At 40.3% G+C, this 18,011-nt stretch overlaps 1 protein-coding gene across 9 annotated transcripts in view; it reads left to right on the top strand.

The window, feature by feature from the left end:
• Window positions 1-18,011, top strand: part of MYBPC1 (myosin binding protein C1) — a 101,353-nt gene that overhangs the window by 68,403 nt on the left and 14,939 nt on the right. For 7 of the 9 annotated variants that reach the window (XM_055575552.1, XM_055575595.1, XM_055575524.1 and 4 more), the window contains 7 exons: window positions 1,751-1,855; window positions 2,582-2,770; window positions 3,622-3,756; window positions 6,916-6,969; window positions 8,112-8,279; window positions 11,520-11,608; window positions 14,266-14,461. In XM_055575552.1, the coding sequence (XP_055431527.1) occupies window positions 1,751-1,855; window positions 2,582-2,770; window positions 3,622-3,756; window positions 6,916-6,969; window positions 8,112-8,279; window positions 11,520-11,608; window positions 14,266-14,461 (936 nt within the window). The remainder of the gene's footprint in view (window positions 1-1,750; window positions 1,856-2,581; window positions 2,771-3,621; window positions 3,757-6,915; window positions 6,970-8,111; window positions 8,280-11,519; window positions 11,609-14,265; window positions 14,462-18,011) is intronic. The other 2 variants (XM_055575563.1, XM_055575579.1) reach the window with 1 other exon arrangement.

Below are 18,011 nucleotides of genomic sequence, written 5' to 3'. Positions count from 1 at the left end.
CAGACTTACTAGGATCAAGCTGATGTGCTTAGATCTTAGATAGACTTTCCGAGCTCTTGGGTGTCTCAGCTTTTCTGGGTAGCTGACAAAGAAACTTGCGCTATAGCTGTACTTTATAAACCACTGCCTTTCTTTCTCTGTCTTTGCCACTTCTTTCTATGTCTTTCTTTTTCTTTTCTTTCCTTCCCTTCTCGTCTTTTTTCTTGCCTAGAGGACCAGTTGCAAGAAGGAATAGCTAAAGTTAGACTTTGGGGTTGCTGACCAAGTTCTCTGCAGTCACACTCCCTTTCAGTGTCTTCCACAGTCACTGACACACAATTGTTAAATAATTTCCGGCATCACATTCATTGTAGAGTGCCGAGGCAGTGCAAGCGCAGGTTGGAAAAGAATTTTCAGAAACAGAGGTTTTCAGAAGGGAGTGAGTTTATTAAGAACAAAGAGCAGAGATTATGAGGGCACTGCAAATGCAGTGGGCTAACCTCCTGCCAGTCCAGGGAGAGTCAATGCTTTTTATGGGTTAGTAGCCAATTTTTATAGCCTCAAGACAAAGCAAATTCCTGCTGGATGGTTGGCATTAGGTGATTGGTTAGGGAGCCATAGGGTGACTACCAGGGTGGGCACTTTTGCTTCATTTGGGATCAGGAAGTCTGCTGATAATTTAAGATCAGGGTGGCTTTTGGCAATGTTCACAAAGGGGCTCCGTCAATTCCAGAGGTGACCTTGGTTCTGGGCTCCACTTCTGTGGTCTTAGTGCAAGGCCTAGCACCTGTGGCCTTGGGGCAGGACTCCACACAGAGGAGTAAGACCTGCCTTAGTTCTCAGATGACTTTCTAAATACTTTTTTCCAGACCCCAAAACCAAGTGAAATGAGTCTAGCAGATTACTGATAGACCAAAATCTCATGATTTCTTCATTCCATTTTATTTTTCCCTCAAGAAACATATTTCAAATTGATCCAAAGCTAAGGTCACTTTATTACATATTGAACTGTAGAAGACATGGTAACTTGACACTTAAAAAAAATTTATTTATTTGGCTGTGTCGGGTCTTTGTTGTGGCATGCCAGGTCTTCGTTGCATCTTGGAAGATCTTTCGTTGTGGTTGGATGGACTCTCTAGTTGTGACATGTGGACCCACATGTCACATGTGACATGTAGTTGCGGCACACAGGCTTAGTTCCTCCTAGGACTGTGGGATCTTAGTTCCCTGACCAGGAATCGAACCTGTATCTCCTGCATTGCTAAGTGGATTCTTAAGCACTAGACCACCAGGGAAGTCCCTAACTTGCCATTTTTGACTTGGATTTCTACCAGTCAACATCTTGAATCTTCCAACTGATGCAAAATGTACAATGATTAGTCTTTGATTTAGTTCTGCTGGAAGTTCACTTTGTAGTTAAGAAACAAAATCCCATCCAATATTTAGGCAATTATTTAATTTCTTAGTCACCATTTTCAAGACAAACAACAAGAGGCTTGAATTTCATGCGGTCCTATAAAGTGACACTAGCTTAAAAGATTTGGAGACATCATTTGTATTTGTATTGGGCTCACCTTCCCTGATTCCATAGGGAACAGGACCTTATGCCTAAACTAGTTAGCCAGTGCATTTCAGTAAACATGGAAAAATAATCAGAAATAGCATTGCTTCTGTGATTATTACCCCAAAACATATTTTCGAATGAACATTTTTTTGTGTGTGCTTTTGGTCAATTTTATTTTATTTTATTCAATTTGTTTGTATGTTACAGATATCCCTGATCCTCCAGTGGCACCAAATGTGACAGATGTGGGAGACGATTGGTGCATCATGACCTGGGAGCCTCCTGTCTATGATGGAGGGTCCCCAATCTTAGGTAACTGCATGTTGGTTCATCTGTGGAATGGCCAATGGAGTTGATGTGCTCTTTATGCATATTAGCACAAAACACATTTTAAAATACTGAATTTAGAAGAAATCTTTAAATATCCATTCAAATTAAAATATATTGGGGGATGTCCTTTAAGTACTTGAGATTTAAATAGCTCCTATGAATATCATCTGATTTCCTGTCCTCTTTTTTGACATTTCTATTCAGTATCTAATTTTGAAACAACCATAAGTCTAACTTTGTTCTGGTCAGTAAATGCCCAGCTCCAGAGAATTATGTCTATGACGCAGTTTCATTTAGGGTTAAATCCTTAGAAGAATTTACTTCCCCCATGGAACAAGAACATTTTTCTCCTTGCTAATAATGAAACTTACAAAACTGGTTATTCCCCCTTCTCACTTACATTGCTGGGACTCATAGTCACTGTTCTAATTTCTATGGCCTACATATCTGTGGTCTACTTTTTCCTCTTCTCTTCCTTGCACCACTAACTTTTTAGTGTTTTTATTTTTGTCTATATCCCATGATGTTAATATTTGTATTCCTTATAATCTCTCTCAAACAACTGATGGAATAAGATGAGTTGAAGATACATGTATGACTTTTTCACTTAGAATACTGAGAATTTAAGAAATTGTTGAGCATTCTATCTGACAAAGTTTACTTTTAGAAGCCAAGGAAAAACCTGATTCCATTTTGTGTCCCCTTCAGGGTATTTCATTGAGAGGAAAAAGAAACAAAGCTCCAGATGGATGAGGCTGAATTTCGATCTCTGCAAAGAAACAATGTTTGAGCCCAAGAAGATGATTGAAGGTGTGGCCTATGAGGTCCGCATCTTTGCTGTCAATGCTGTTGGCATCTCTAAGCCCAGTATGCCCTCCAAGCCTTTTGTTCCATTGGGTGAGTCAAGAGAGATGTGTCTCTGTCATGAAACTCATTGCCCCAGGTTGTGACTGCTGTCTTCTGACTTCTAACTGAGCCACACCTAGAAGCTTCTTGGGAGTGGCGCCAGAGCAAGAAACTAGAAATTGTTCGGGACAATTGTCTAAGAAATTACAAACAGTGTGATAGAGTTGAATGCCTTCATACTGTAGGCCCTGGAATTTATTACTGGAATTCCAAAGACAGCTGTGGGTGGCTCTGTTGCCCCTCCTCACTGGAAACAGAGTTGAGCCTGTTGAGACATGACTACCCTCCTTTGACCTTTTGAAAATATAAGCCAGCACCTTAGTATAGACACTATAACTAAAACAAATTGAGATCTATTCAACCAAGTACACTTGGAAGCTAGTCTCTTTGCTTTACAATTACATTTTAAATGTTATCTGTGAACCAGAAAAGTCAATTCAGTAAAGGCAACGAAAGAGATTAAGATGTCTGCCATTTTATGGTAGAGAAGTGTAATTTTCAAGAAGAGTTTGCACTTGAAAATTAAGAAGTTATGGGAAATTTACACTAGATCATTAGATCTCAAACTTTGACTTTTTTCAAATGCCTTGGGCCTCCCAGAATCCCACACCAACCTCCCAAGTGGAGGGCACGTGTGGCAGCATTTCTAAAATATTTTTCATGCCTGGCGGATCTTTGCCACATACACAGCGTATACTCAAGAAGTCGTCACTGAATTTTATTAAGATGTGGGGGCTTCTGTGTGCATTTTTATTTGTGTCCTAGTTCATCTGACCACAGTTCCTGTGCCACAATTCCGTAGCTAATAGTTTCTGCTTTTTCCGTCTTTCTCATCCTGAAAGCTGTAACCAGCCCTCCTACTCTTCTGACCGTTGACTCTGTAACTGACACCACAGTCACAATGAAGTGGCGGCCCCCAGACCAGATTGGCGCAGCAGGTTTAGACGGCTACGTGCTAGAGTATTGCTTTGAAGGAAGTAAGTACGGCTCATAATTCAGACGAATACCGTCATCGATAGGTGAGATATGCCCCCCTTTCTTTTGTTTCTGTCTTGGGAATTCTTCTCCTGCCTACTGAAAATGACAAGCCAAAGGTCATCCTTCTGTGATAGATAAGAATTCAGCCCTTCATTGGTATTAATCATTTGAGATCTCCAAAATATCCAGATGGGCTCCCAGATCTGACCACACTATAGATCTAGGACATAGGAGGAGGGATTCGAACCAAACTTCAGGGATCCCTTCTTCTTGAATTGGTGGAATTAAAATGTGCCGAAGCAAAATAAAAGTCTAGTTAGGATAAAGCAAATTGGAAATGCTAAACTCTATACTGAGCAGAGGTCAGTTATCAGCAGAGCTACCTATTTCTAGGTAAGGAGAGATTATATATTTGACTATCTGGTGATCAATTCCTGCCTTCTTACAGGAAAAAAAAAAAAAGAATAATCAAGAACAACTTTCAGTGTTTTAAAGAATCAGTAAAGAATTTTACACCAGAGGGTATAAGAAATAGATTTGACAAATGGCAGTAATTTGTTTCAGGACATGAGTGTATAAAATTTTAATGGTTTAATGGCTTACATTTAGGAGGTGAATAGAAACTGGCAAAAAAAAAAAAAAAAAACCTCTTGCTGATAGCAATAATAAAAAATAAAAAATGACTCAAGAAAATATGGGCCGGAGTACATCTAAAACCAAAAAAAAAGGTACAGTTCACTAAAAGCCTCTTGTATTTTTTAATTTCCTACTTGTCATGATTTGGAGATGGGTGAATAAAACTGCCCTAGCTCTAAACTCAGGCTCCATTCTAGATGATGGTAGGTAAACAGTCCACCAGGGAAGTTTGTTCAAATCTTGACAAATGAGAGGCCAAGATAGCCTCTAAGAAAATTCTTTGAACCCTCAACTTTAACATGACTCTTACATGAATGAAAGAGAGACTCCAGAGCACATTTGAGAAAACAGGAGTGTGAACAGAAGGAAAGCGCCTATGAAGACGAAACTTCTTTGAAGAGCAGACTGCTGAAAAAGAAGCCCCAGGCCTCTGGATGGGAGCACCTGTGGAAATAACCTGAGTTGGTCGGGAGGGTAGAAGACAAAGGGGAAATAGAGAATCTTGGTAACACTCCATTCCATTCACATGCACTCACAGAGCACTGTGCTTGATTTTTCCAGGGCTTTGATATCCACTAACCAAAACAACAATGGGGGGAATTAGAAAACAGTTCCCAGAGTTATCCCAGTGTGGGAGGGGGCATTGTCACTCAGGCAACAGATAAAATCTTGAGCACTTCAGACTATGGTTTATTCCCGTTCCATTCCCCTCCACCTGTTTGGAACACCCCCCAAGCCCTCCTCTCTGCTATTTATACTGCCCTGCTGGCAGACTTCCCCAGTCTTCTATGTGATGGGGCTGCTGAATGTGAACCTTTTGTGTATGTATGAAACAGAGCAAATTCTTTACTCTTTTCTTTCTGATAGGTTTAAAAAGTAAGAAGATACAGCAAAATGATAGATGGCTGTCATTTTGATGTTACCCACCTTAGATAAAATACAACGAAGTGTATTTTACATAATTTTGTGTGTGGTCTGTGTAGATATATATGTATGCCCCCTATACATATATATATGTACACAGTCATTATTATGTATCTATTTTGCCACATAATGTGTTGGAATTAGCTTTCTATGGAAATTCTTTCATAACGTGTATATCTTTCTTCTTGCAGTCTTTTCTTACTTCCTTTCTGTGGCTGCCCTATTCTCCATTCTCTCTTAATGGCTGTTGTCCTCCAGACTAATTTCTGTAGTGTTTGATGCTTTTAGCTACGTCAGGTTTTATTCTGTAAGAGAATTCTTTCTTTTATAAGATCGTGTGTTGGTTTGGACTCTGTCTCTCTCTTGGTTTTTATTTTACTTTGTAATGCCTGCACCATTTTACTCTTCACTTTCTTCCTTCACCCTGGTTCTTCCTTTTCTTCCTGAAAACTTTTCCTCATGTATCAAATAACTTTCACATTCCTTTCCCAACCCCTGGACACCAGTTTCTTTCTCTGTTTCCCTCAAGTAGTTCCAACATGAAAAGCTGTTTTTATTTCTCTCTGATCTTGCTTTGTCCTGTTTCCTCTTGAAATTTTCTTCTTTCCTATTTCTTCACTTGTTCATGCATGTTTTCTCAGTCTCCTGTTTCATGTTCTCATCAATTGTCTCTTCATTATGAAATATCAACATGGTAGCCCCCAGACCGACCATTGACTTCAAGGTGTTTCTCTTTTTCAAAGTCCTGAGTAATTTGTATCATTCACATGCCCTCCTAGCCACCAGGATATTCTGGCTTGCTGCTCCTTCTCCCTAATACTCTAGAAGGGCTGAAATAAGAGAAAGAAGAATCCCCATCCCCCTGCTCCCTTCCTGATAACCTAGATGGTCATCATTCCGAACCACTAGGGGAACACCCACAACCCCTCTGTGAGCCAGGAGCATCCTCCACCTGTGTGGAATGCAGGAACCCAGGATAGCTTAATTTGTTTGCTAGACCAAGAGCTTGTTGTCATGACAACCAGGGGCTGCCTCCTGGGCTGCGGGGGGCAGTTTTTATTTCCATGGAGAACACTTCCAATTCCTGATAAGACAGGGCTGCCCTTATCTCAAGCACCCTCACTCCCAGACTCTGATGTGTGAGCCCCACATAGGGAGAACTATGTTCCCTGAGGACCCACCAGACCCTCCCCAGCTGAGGTGGCAGGGACAAGAGCAAGGGGAGACTGTTCCACTGCAGACTGCTCCCCTATGGAGTCTAGGACCTCTTCCGCTTTTGTCTTCGGGGTCTTGCTTTGTTCTTTTCTACTTCTTGCTCCCAGAGTTGGAGGTGTCCCAGCCTCCTTTCTCCTCCTCTTCTCTGTGGCAGGTGCCTCAGGACAAAAAAAAAAAACACAGTCTGGACAGAGCAGGCTGTGGCCCTCCTGAGGAATTCCCCTCTCCTCTAACGTGTTTGGTCTCTTCCGTCACTGTTCTGAAGACAAATATCTTTGCATACTTTGCACACTTTACTAACAGAGAATGCTGACTACTGATACGATATTCTTCTGGTGTGAAAGTGGGTGTCTTTAATTAATTTTAATGACGGATTCTCAAAGGTACATCAGCAAAACAGTCTGATGAAAATGGGGAGGCTGCATATGATCTACCAGGTAAAGTATTCTCTGAAAGCTCTCAAAGTTTCTTACTGTATGATAAAGTTTCTGGGAATGTTCCAAGACCGAGCATGAAGTACACCCACACACAAAAAGCCCTTAGGGATGGAAGGGGAGGGTGGGCCATGAGTTAATAAGGTGGGAACCAAGCCTTCTTCTTTCTTGTTTTTCCTCCATGGGCATAATAATGCATGTAAACTTTTAGAACTTGAAATGTTTGTAAAACGTGGATGCTGGGTTTAAATTTTCTTGACGTTACAGACAAAGCTACCAAAAACATTTTTAAAAATCAGAACTTTTGACTGAAGTGAAAGATTATGCCAATTCTTTATGAGGTCTTGGCTCCTGAGCTGTGTTTCCTCTTTACTGTGGATATAGGTTTCTTTTCTTCATAATTGAGGGCATAATCCTACTTCCCATGGGCTTCCCTGGTGACAGACGGTAAAGAATCCACCTGCAATGCAGGACACCTGGGTTCGATCTCTGGGTTGGGGAGATCCCCTGGAGGAGAGAATGGCTACCCACTCCAGTGTTCTTGCCTGGAGAATTCTGTGGACCGAGGGGCCTGGCAGGCAGGTCCATGGGGTGGCAAAGAGTCAGACACAACTGAGCGACTTTCACTTCACTTCACTTCACTTCAGACTTCCCATGGCCATATTATTGTCTTATAGTAATAAGCCTGCCAGGATAAAATGGAGAGATCATATGACTATAAAGATCAGTGTCTCTCATTCATATGAATAGTGTTCCTTTTTTCCTTAACTTTAACGTATATTGATGGATAAATATCATGGTTATATTAATTGTAAAAAATGTATACTGTAAAACCAAATTGGAATAAGTTACTACAAAATTCCTGGAACAGTCACTATCATTCAGGATACCCTAGTATCATGTATAAGAGACTTTTTAGAAATAGCAGAATCTAACTATCATTCCTGATTTTTACCTTAGCCATTCTAGGCCATTATTCATTTAAATATGATAAAAGCCCAGCCATGTAGTCTGAGTTCAGAGCAAAGTCATAGTCCCTCAAAATGATTTAGAGTAAAACACTAATTTGGAATAAATTGTTTAACAAGATGATTTCTTTCACTAACTATTATTTTTCTTTTCTTTTTTTCCTTAATGGACTTTAGCTGACGACTGGATAGCTGCAAATACAGAACTGATCGAAAAGACCAAGTTCACCATCACAGGTCTGCCGATGGATTCAAGGATCTTTGTGCGTGTGAAGGCTGTGAATGCCGCCGGTGCCAGCGAGCCCAAGTACTACTCTCAGCCCATCCTTGTGAAGGAAATCATAGGTAGGTGGCAAGGCTTTCAAAATTTTGTCTCCATGTTTTTTTAACTGCTTTCTTTCTGAAACCCTCCTCTTTTGTTATCACTCCTTTGATATTTTATTAATATTTCCTGGGGGTTAGAAATGAACAAAATAGCCCTTTATAGGCAGTGTGGGAGGTCAGCTCCCAGTTTTTAACCTAGTACTAGGACCAGATAAGTACACCAGGTTGCATGAGCCAAATCTGTTTGGGCTGCCTTTTTATAATGGAGAGAGAGGGGCAGGGAAGAAACGGTTCAAACAATCCATACAGCAGCAACTGGCTCTAATGAGTCTGTGAGGTCAAAATCATTTTCATAGTAATATGAACATGTTGTTTTCCCTTTTCAATGTTTGACCTTTGCACTGGTGGTCCAAAAGCAATGGTGTGTAAAAGTGCTGGTGCCTTAGCACAGATTTGTCTTGTCAGTCTTTTCTTCCTTACCACCATGCACTCCCAATTAAAATAAATGGGTCTTAGAGTGTTCTTGATGAGGCATAAAAATCATTAATAATCATTTACTATGATTATTTAAATGATTATAATAAAAAATTAATCATTTAATCATTTTTAAACCTTGGTTCTTGAGTACACTTTTTCCCTATATGTGTGACAGTGAAATGCAAAGTATATGTCAAGATTTTATGCCATGTACTGGAGTGGGTTGCCATTTCCTTCTCCAGGGTATCTTCCCAACCCAGGGATCAAACCCGGGTCTCCGGCATTGTAGGCTGACACTTTACCATCTGAGCTACCAGGAAGTAGCTAACCCTTAAGAAATTACAATTCATGTTTTAGTATAGAATCAAAAAGGAATATCCACAATTGTCTGAAAAAATTTATTAAAATATTCTGTGTGAAGCCAAAGTTTCTTCAAGCACTTCAAGCAAAACAACATATTGCAATAGATTATAAGTCAGACAATAAAGATATTTGCCAAAACAGAAAATAATGCCACTCATATCACAAGTTTTTGTTAATGTAAATATGGTTGTTTTCATTAAAATGATATTTATGTTGTTATTTTTCAAGTAAGTATATAAATATTTCAAAATATATTGGTTTTAATTTCTAATATGGTTAGTATGATAGATACAGCCTATATAAACAAAAGCTTTGTGGGACCTTCCTCGATTGTTTTTAAGAGTGTAATGGGATACAGAGACCAAAAAGTTTGAGCATCACTGCTCTAGGGCAAAGAATATTGGAAAGTGGTTGAGTATCTAGATCTGGATCATATTGGGCCACAGACTTACGGTGTGACTGCCTGAAACCTTTTGGGAGGTTAGGGGATGGATGGATGGAAAAAAGTGTGAAGAATGCAAATTTTCTTAGTTGATTCTGGAGACAGACTATGAAACATGAGTTCTGTTTCTTTCATTTATTGACTATGTGGTTTCAGGCAAGGGACTTGCTTTTCCTGAGCCTTAATTTCTTCATCTGCAAAACAGAGACAATAATCGGACTTACCACCTCAAGAACTTGTGAGAGCTGAATGAATTAATCCCTGTTATTTGCATAATGAAATGTTTGCCACACAATAAGCTCTTGGTATATGCTAGCTTTTATTATGATGATGGTTTAGTGTGCTATGGAACCTCGCTGAGTCTCTTTTTCCTTAACTCTGTGAAGTTAGGGAGTTAGAGGATCCCTCAAGTTCTCTTCCAGCTGGAGCATTCAGTAATCATCATCATCAGCTCCTGAGTTTATTGAGCACTTACTATTCTCAGCCAGTATGCTCAATGCTTTATCTAGATGACCTTATTTAATTCTCACAACAATCCTGTGAATTAGATCTTGTGGAGGAGGCTGAGACCAGATCTACTGTCTGATCTAGAACTCAAACCCAGATCTCTCTGACACTGCAGTCTGTGTGTCTAAGCAGAGCGTAGGTACTTGAAGCTGACTCCAGGTTCTAATCCTGGCTGTGTCACCTTGGGCAAGTGACTTAAACCCCTGTTGGCTTTAGTTTCTTTATTATAAAGTAAAAAGAATACCTTTGCCATAAAGGTAGCTGTGAGGGTTAAGTTGGTCCCTTCATGAAAAGCATTTACTATTCCATACTGAGCCCTCAAATGATACTGAGCCCACTTCATCCCTGTGACCCATGAGCCTCGATTTTCTTCTGCCTTTGATAGGTTTATATCCACATGTCCTAATATCTTTGTGGTGTTTAATGAATATCAACATTCAGTGGGTTAGTGCTGCATGTTACATACTTCACCATAACCATAGAGGGAGAAAGTTACCATTAAGTTCTAACATAATTACATAAGCAACAAGTGCTACATACTAAAGCTTTTTAAAATTTTTTAAATTATTAAAAAATTTTTATTGGAGTATAATTGCTTTACAATGTTGTGTTAGTTTCAGCTGGACAAAGCTATTTTATTATTATTATTTTCTGGTGAGAAAAAATGGTCAGTTTTACCAGCTAATGTGGGGATTATAGATCTTTTATTGAATGTTTGTTGGAGAATATACTCACTGTTAGAAACTACGAAAAATATATATAAGGCCCTAAGAGAAACTTTAGTGTTTGCTTTCAGTTATTTCGGTTCAGTCGCTCAGTCGTGTCCGACTCTTTGTGACCCCCATGGACTGCAGCACGCCAGGCCTCCCTGTCCATCACCAACTCCCGGAGTTTATTCAAACTCATGTCCATTGAGTCGGTGATGCCATCTAACCATCTCATCCTCTGTCATCCCCTTCTCCTCCTGCCTTCAATCTTTCCCAGCATCAGGGTCTGTTCAAATGAGTCAGTTCTTCGCATCAGGTGGCCAAAGTATTGGAGTTTCAGCTTCAGCATCAGTCCTTCCAATGAACACTCAGGACTGATTTCCTTTAGGATGGACTAGTTGGATCTCCTTGCAGTCCAAGTGACTCTCAAGAGTCTTCTCCAATACCACAGTTCAAAAGCATCAGTTCTTTGGTACTTAGCTTTCTTTATAGTCCAACTCTTACATAATAAAAATAGGAAGTAGCAGAAAATGAAAGAGGTCAAGAGTAAATTTTGTTGAGTCAAACTGTTAAAACATCTCTGCTTGAAGGTAACATTTGGAACCAAAGTTACCATATATAATCTATTAATGGCCCATCTAAGATTTTACTGCAGAGACATAAGCACAGGGAAATCCTGATGAGTATATGCCAGGTACGCTTATGTAAGGGTGCTTCCAGTGTACGGTACTAACTACAAAATTACGCTCTTCTACTCTATCTCAGAGGCTCCAAAGATTCGCATCCCAAGGCACCTGAAGCAAACCTATATCCGCAGAGTTGGAGAAGCCATCAATCTGGTTATTCCTTTCCAGGTAATAATTCAGGGTTGTTTACTTTCTCTTTACAATGCTGGGGTGTTTAAGGAGTAAAAGGAGATACTTCAGCATTTACGTTATTCACGATTCAAGATTTCCTCAGAGGAAAAGTAGGAAATGATGGACCAGATTTGGAGAATGACTAAACAATCTCCTGCTTTAGAAATACTGAAATCTATAAAACTGTCATAGATTTTCCAAATGAGACCTCATCTTGTCTGAAGCTCAATGACTGTAGTGGGCCAGAGAGCAAATACCAAGGAGACACCAAAACAAGAAATGCTTAAAGATCTTTTTGGGTCTATTCATCTATAAAAATGATCTTCCTTTTAGGTGAAGTTCTTGCTGTAACACGCAGAAAAACAACATGTGCTTGCTTCCCACAGTTATCCCAAACCACACTCAAATTACCCAGGTTCCAATGAGGGATAACTGAAATTTGAAATTGTGAAGTCACTCACTGAAGTATATGAATATTGTTAAATCATCGCTCCTGAAGAAGAATCTGTTGTTTATAAGTTTAACCAGGTTTTGCATACAATAATCACTTTTGCACTCTCTCTCTCTCTCAGACACACACACACACACACACACACACACACACACACACTGCACCATTACCTCCTTACTCATTTGATTCCTTTTATGCCTTAGACAATGCTGTTCAATAGAACTTTCTGTGATGATAGACATATTCTGTTAATGCAATGTCCAATATGGTAGCCAGTAGCCAGGTGAGGCTATTAACTTAAAAAGAGCAGCTAGGAACTAGGGTGATGGGGAATTTTTCATTTTCCTTAATTTCATTTAGTTTTAGCTTAAATGGCCACATTTAGCTTGTGGCTGTTATATCAGACACCCTTAGAACTAAAATTTAGGTCTGTGCACACATTTGAACACACACATACACCCACAGCTGTTTCAAACTCAGGCTCCCATGAAAATTAACCTAAAGGGACAGCCAGGTCAGGCCGTTCTCACTGCGTTTGGGGCCCAGCCTTAGAAGAAGTTATCTTCTACATAGACAGAATGTGAAGTCAGAAGGGAAGTCAAGGAGGAAGCGGGTGTAAACGTGGCAGAGGAGGAAGGAGATGGCTTGGCAAGATTCCTCCCACTTCTCTCCTTCCACAGCCTTAAATCAAACTAAGAATTGGCACAAGTCAGGCACCCAGGACCCTGCTCTGCACCAGGGCTGAATTAACCCTCTAGTCTTCACACCATGTTGACAACTGGGGCTAATCCCAGTTCTGGATCTTGTAGGGGGAGGCAGTGGATTCAGCTTCTGTGACTGGGTCTTGGGGAGGAAAGAGCATGAGAACAGGGGCCTCGTGTGTATGGCATCCCTAGGGGCTGGTCATTTACCAGGAGAGGGACGGTGAGACTAGTATGTCACGTTTGTATATTTATGTAGCCTCTGGAGTTCTGAGACCTCATGTGAGCCCCATGTGAGAGGCAGGAATGGCAGATTTCCTTACCCACCTTGAGAAAGGAAGGAACTGATATTCAGAGAAGTTAAGTGATTTGCCCAAAATCACACAGCAAGAAAAGAGTAGTGCCGTGAATAGTGTCTATGTCTCCAGACACTAAATCCAGTGCTTTTTTCACTTCATGTTTTATCAGAGAATTCAATTTTTTCCCCTAGTAGTTAATAATAAATTGCAGTTTAAGGAAATGAGACCTGGAGCTACTTTCCCATCTTTAACAACATTGTTAAACTTCCTACTAGCACATCTGAGCACCCTGTCCATTTTTTCAAGGCCTGTGGGCAGGGGTTTGATATGTGTCTCTCACATTCCTTAACAGAACCTATCAACAAGCCACATTAGGATCCCTTGGGAAGGTTGTGCCTTACCAGACACTTGGTTCTTGTCTGTGGGTTGAGCCTGGAGGCTCAGGAATCTTACGGAGTTCCTTTGTAATGTAAACTGAAACTCACATCCTCGACTGACATTATAATTACTCAAAGTCTGCTCTTAAAGAATAGTTTCAGCTGTTATCAGAGAGGGAATTACAGACAAATCTAAAATGAGCAACATGGTACAGTGGAATAATAATCATTAACATGGAGATGATCAATGAAACACTTATGCAGTGCGCGGAAGCTTAGAACTTCAGTCTTGGTAACCACAATGTGAGATAGGTACTACTCTCATTCCATTTTACAGATTAGGAAACTGAAGCAGAGAGTTTAAGTAACTTGCCCAAAGTCACACAGCTATCAAGCAGTGGAGTCAGGATCCAAATACAGATTCTGGGGCCTCGGGGCCTATGTTCTGAACCATTAGGCTGGGATGTACAGGATTTGGAGCTGAAGAGACCTGGCTGGAAGACCAGGTTCCAGCACTTAGCTGCAAGGCCTTGTGAAAGTCATTTGATACCTTTATCCAAAAATAAATAAATGAAGATAATGATACTTACTGTGAAATGAAGATTAAAGGAAGTTATAAATATCATGTACCTAACAGTGCCTTGCATACCCAATGCAATTGATGGGCAATAGTGAATATTACATTACTGCTGTAACTGCCCACCATCAGACAGTTTTCCAATCTTGCCAAGGATAGGGTAAGCCACTGACCATGTTTTTAATGCTGAAAAAAATCTGGAGACAATCTGATCCCCTTCCACCTCTACTTTTTGTCTTCTTTTTTAAGGGAAAACCAAGACCAGAATTAATTTGGACAAAGGATGGTGCACCTATCGATAAGAATCAGATCAACATTCGCAACTCTGAGACTGATACAATCGTATTTATCAGAAAAGCAGAGAGGAGCCATTCTGGGAAATATGATCTGCAGGTCAAAGTGGAAAAATTTGTGGAAACTGCGTCCATCGATATCCGGGTTATTGGTAGGTTTGGAGGAAGAAACTAGAATATTCTATGCAGCATGGAGACAAATTGTCCTTAAAGAATCAGAATTTCCGTTAGGTTGGCTCTACAAAAAATTCATTTTTTTAGAATTAAGAAAAAACATAAATTAGTAAAATTGGTTAGCTTGTTAGAGTAACTTTTCACTGATTAAAAGGACTAATGAGAAACTTAGGGCATATATATTAAATAAAATTAATGTATGTACTTTCTAGTGAAAACTCTCTGTACTGTTTTACAATCTAGGTCTCTCTTACTCTGTTTCTCAACTCTTTGATGATGAAACTATTTCTTGTGTTGAATTCTTGCGTTAAGAAAACATTGTAGATTTTAGATTTTTTTCTACAAGAAAGCATGTAGATATAACATGTTTCTTACTTCATTTAAAATCAGCTAATAGTAAAGTTAATGCAAATGCAGGTTGGATCCCTGGCTCGTGAAGATCCCCTGGAGGAGGACATGGCCACCCACTCCAATATTCTTTCCTGGAGAATCTCATGTACAGAGGAGCGTGATGGGCTACAGTCCGTAGGGTCACAAGGGGCCCGCCACGACTGAAGTGATTTAGCACAAAGTTAATGGAGAATGAAGGACTTTTATTAAATGTAAGAAAGGTGTACCTAAACAGAGTTAAACAATTAAAGACTGAACTGTGGTTGGTCCTGCAGGGCTAGTTAGATATTTACCTGTCCAGATAAGGTTAGTTCTTGTTTCTTTCCACAGTCAGGGTGATAGAGAAAGGATTTCTTATAAATAGACTCTTCTTGCTTGAACTGTTCTATAATTTCTGCAGTATCAAGAAATAAATTTAAGAGCAGAGTTAGGAGAATCCTTGTCTCCAGTCATTTTTATTAGTACAGTTTAGCAAATGTGCTAGAACAACAGGTTCTCTAACCAAAGGAGCAACTTCCTATGGTGAGCCTTTCCTTAGGTGAAAGGTCGTGTTCTTTAAACTAAACATTCTTTTCCCGTTGACTAAATTGTCTTGATTTTTGTTACGTAGAAGAGAATATGGAGGATGCTGTGTGTGCCCTTGGGTCTGGCCTGGCTCCATTTTAATGGAAGCTCTTGAGGTTGGATCTGGAAGAGGCTTACCCTCTGAAACATGGGGAAGGACTTTTTTATTTTTCCTACTTTGACATGTAGTCACTTTACCAGGTAGTTAAAAGTGCCTGGCACGTCACTCACACATTCAGAGTGTATAATAAATAATAACAATGATTATCCTCAGTTCAGTTCAGTTGCTCAGTCGCATCCGACTTTGCGACCCCATGAATTGCAGCACGCCAGGCCTCCCTGTCCACCACCAACTCCCAGAGTTCATTCAAACTCACGTCCATCGAGTCGATGATGCCATCCAGCCATCTCATCCTCTGTCGTCCCCTTCTCCTCCTGCCCTCAATCCCTCCCAGCATCAGAGTCTTTTCCAATGAGTCAACTCTTCGCATGAGGTGGCCAAAGTATTGGAGTTTCAGCTTTAGCATCAGTCCTTCCAAAGAACACCCAGGACTTATCTCCTTAAGAATGGACTGGTTGGATCTCCTTGCAGTCCAAGGGACTCTCAAGAGTCTTCTCCAACACCACAGTTCAAAAGCATCAATTCTTCTGCACTCAGCTTTCTTCACAGTCCAACTCTCACATCCATACATGACTACTGGAAAAACCATAGCCTTGACTAGATGGACCTTTGTTGGCAAAGTAATGTCTCTGCTTTTGAATATGCTATCTAGGTTGGTCATAACTTTCCTTCCAAGGAGTAAGCATCTTTTAATTCATGGCTGCAATCACAATCTGCAGTGATTTTGGAGCCCAGAAAAATAAAGTCTGACGCTGTTTCCCCATCTATTTCCCACGAAGTGAAGGGACCAGATGCCATGATCTTAGTTTTCTGAACGTTGAGTTTTAAGCCAACTTTTTCACTCTCCTCTTTCACTTTCATCAAGAGGCTTTTTAGTTCCTCTTCACTTTCTGCCATAAACGTGGTGTCATCTGCATATCTAAGGTTATTGATATTTCTCCCAGCAATCTTGATTCCAGCTTGTGTTTCTTCCAGTCCAGCGTTTCTCATGATGTACTGTGCATATAAGTTAAATAAGCAGGGTGATGATATACAGCCTTGACGTACTCCTTTTCCTATTTGGAACCAGTCTGTTGTTCCATGTCCAGTTCTAACTGTTGCTTCCTGACCTGCATACAGATTTCTCAAGATGCAGGTCAGGTGGTCTGGTATTCCCATCTCTTTCAGAATTTTCCACAGTTTATTGTGATCCACACAGTCAAAGGCTTTGGCATAGTCACTAAAGCAGAAATAGATGTTTTTCTGGAACTCTCTTCCTTTCTCCATGATCCAGCGGATGTTGACAATTTGGTCTCTGGTTCCTCTGCCTTTTCTAAAACCAACTTGAACATCTGGAAGTTCACGGTTCATGTATTGCTGAAGCCTGGCTTGGAGAATTTTGAGCATTACTTTACTAGCATGTGAGATGAGTGCAATTGTGTGGTAGTTTGAGCATTCTTTGGCATTGCCTTTCTTTGGGATTGGAATGAAAACTGACCTTTTCCAGTCCTGTGGCCACTGCTGAGTTTTCCAAATTTGCTGGCATATTAAGTGCAGCACTTTCACAGCATCATCTTTTAGGATTTGAAATCGCTCAACTGGAATTCCATCACCTCCTCTAGCTTTGTTTGTAGTGATGCTTCCTAAGGCCCACTTGACTTCACATTCCAGGATGTCTGGCTCTAGGTGAGTGATCACACCATCATGATTATCCAGGTCATGAAGATCTTTTTTGTACAGTTCTTCTGTGTATTCTTGCCACCTCTTCTTAATATCTTCTGCTTCTGTTAGGTCCATACCATTTCTGTCCTTTATCAAGCCCATCTTTGCATGAAATGTTCCCTTGGTATCTCTCATTTTCTTGAAGAGATCTCTAGTCTTTCCCATTCTGTTGTTTTCCTCTATTCTTTGCATTGATCCCTGAGGAAGGCTTTCTTATCTCTCCTTGCTATTCTTTGGAACTCTGCATTCAGATGCTTATATCTTTCCCTTTCTCCTTTGCTTTTCACTTCTCTTCTTTTCACAGATTATCCTACTTACTTTTTTTAGCCCCAAATTTATATTTCTGCCATAGCTGTAAAAATCTAGCAATGCCATTTATTCTTGGGGAGCAAGTGTTTGAAAAGTCAGTGCCAATTCTGAAGACAAAGCAGATGAGTGCAGGTGGGAGGTTGAACTTAGAGAAGCCGGCTGTCTGTAGGACAAGTGGGTGAAAACAGGAAGTCAAAGATTGTGCTTGTAGAGGCTTGCCATTGGTAATTGTGGAAAGAAAGCAGGGACTGTCACTGTGTTTTCCTTCCTGGAGCCCATGAAGACTGCTTGTTAAATGTTGATTAAAAGAGAAAAACATGACTAGAAAACACTCTGATATTTACTCTTTTCAGTCTGACATTTCATATAGAAATAACTATAGGGAATATGGGAAGGAAGTTCAGTTCACTGGTGGCTCAATGTTAAGAATCCCCCTCCAATGC

Source organism: Bubalus kerabau, chromosome 1 (assembly GCF_029407905.1).
Source record: "Bubalus kerabau isolate K-KA32 ecotype Philippines breed swamp buffalo chromosome 1, PCC_UOA_SB_1v2, whole genome shotgun sequence".
NCBI lineage: Eukaryota > Metazoa > Chordata > Mammalia > Artiodactyla > Bovidae > Bubalus > Bubalus kerabau.
The sequence above is the reverse complement of the archived record's forward strand: the minus strand, read 5'-3'. Positions and strand labels throughout refer to the sequence as shown.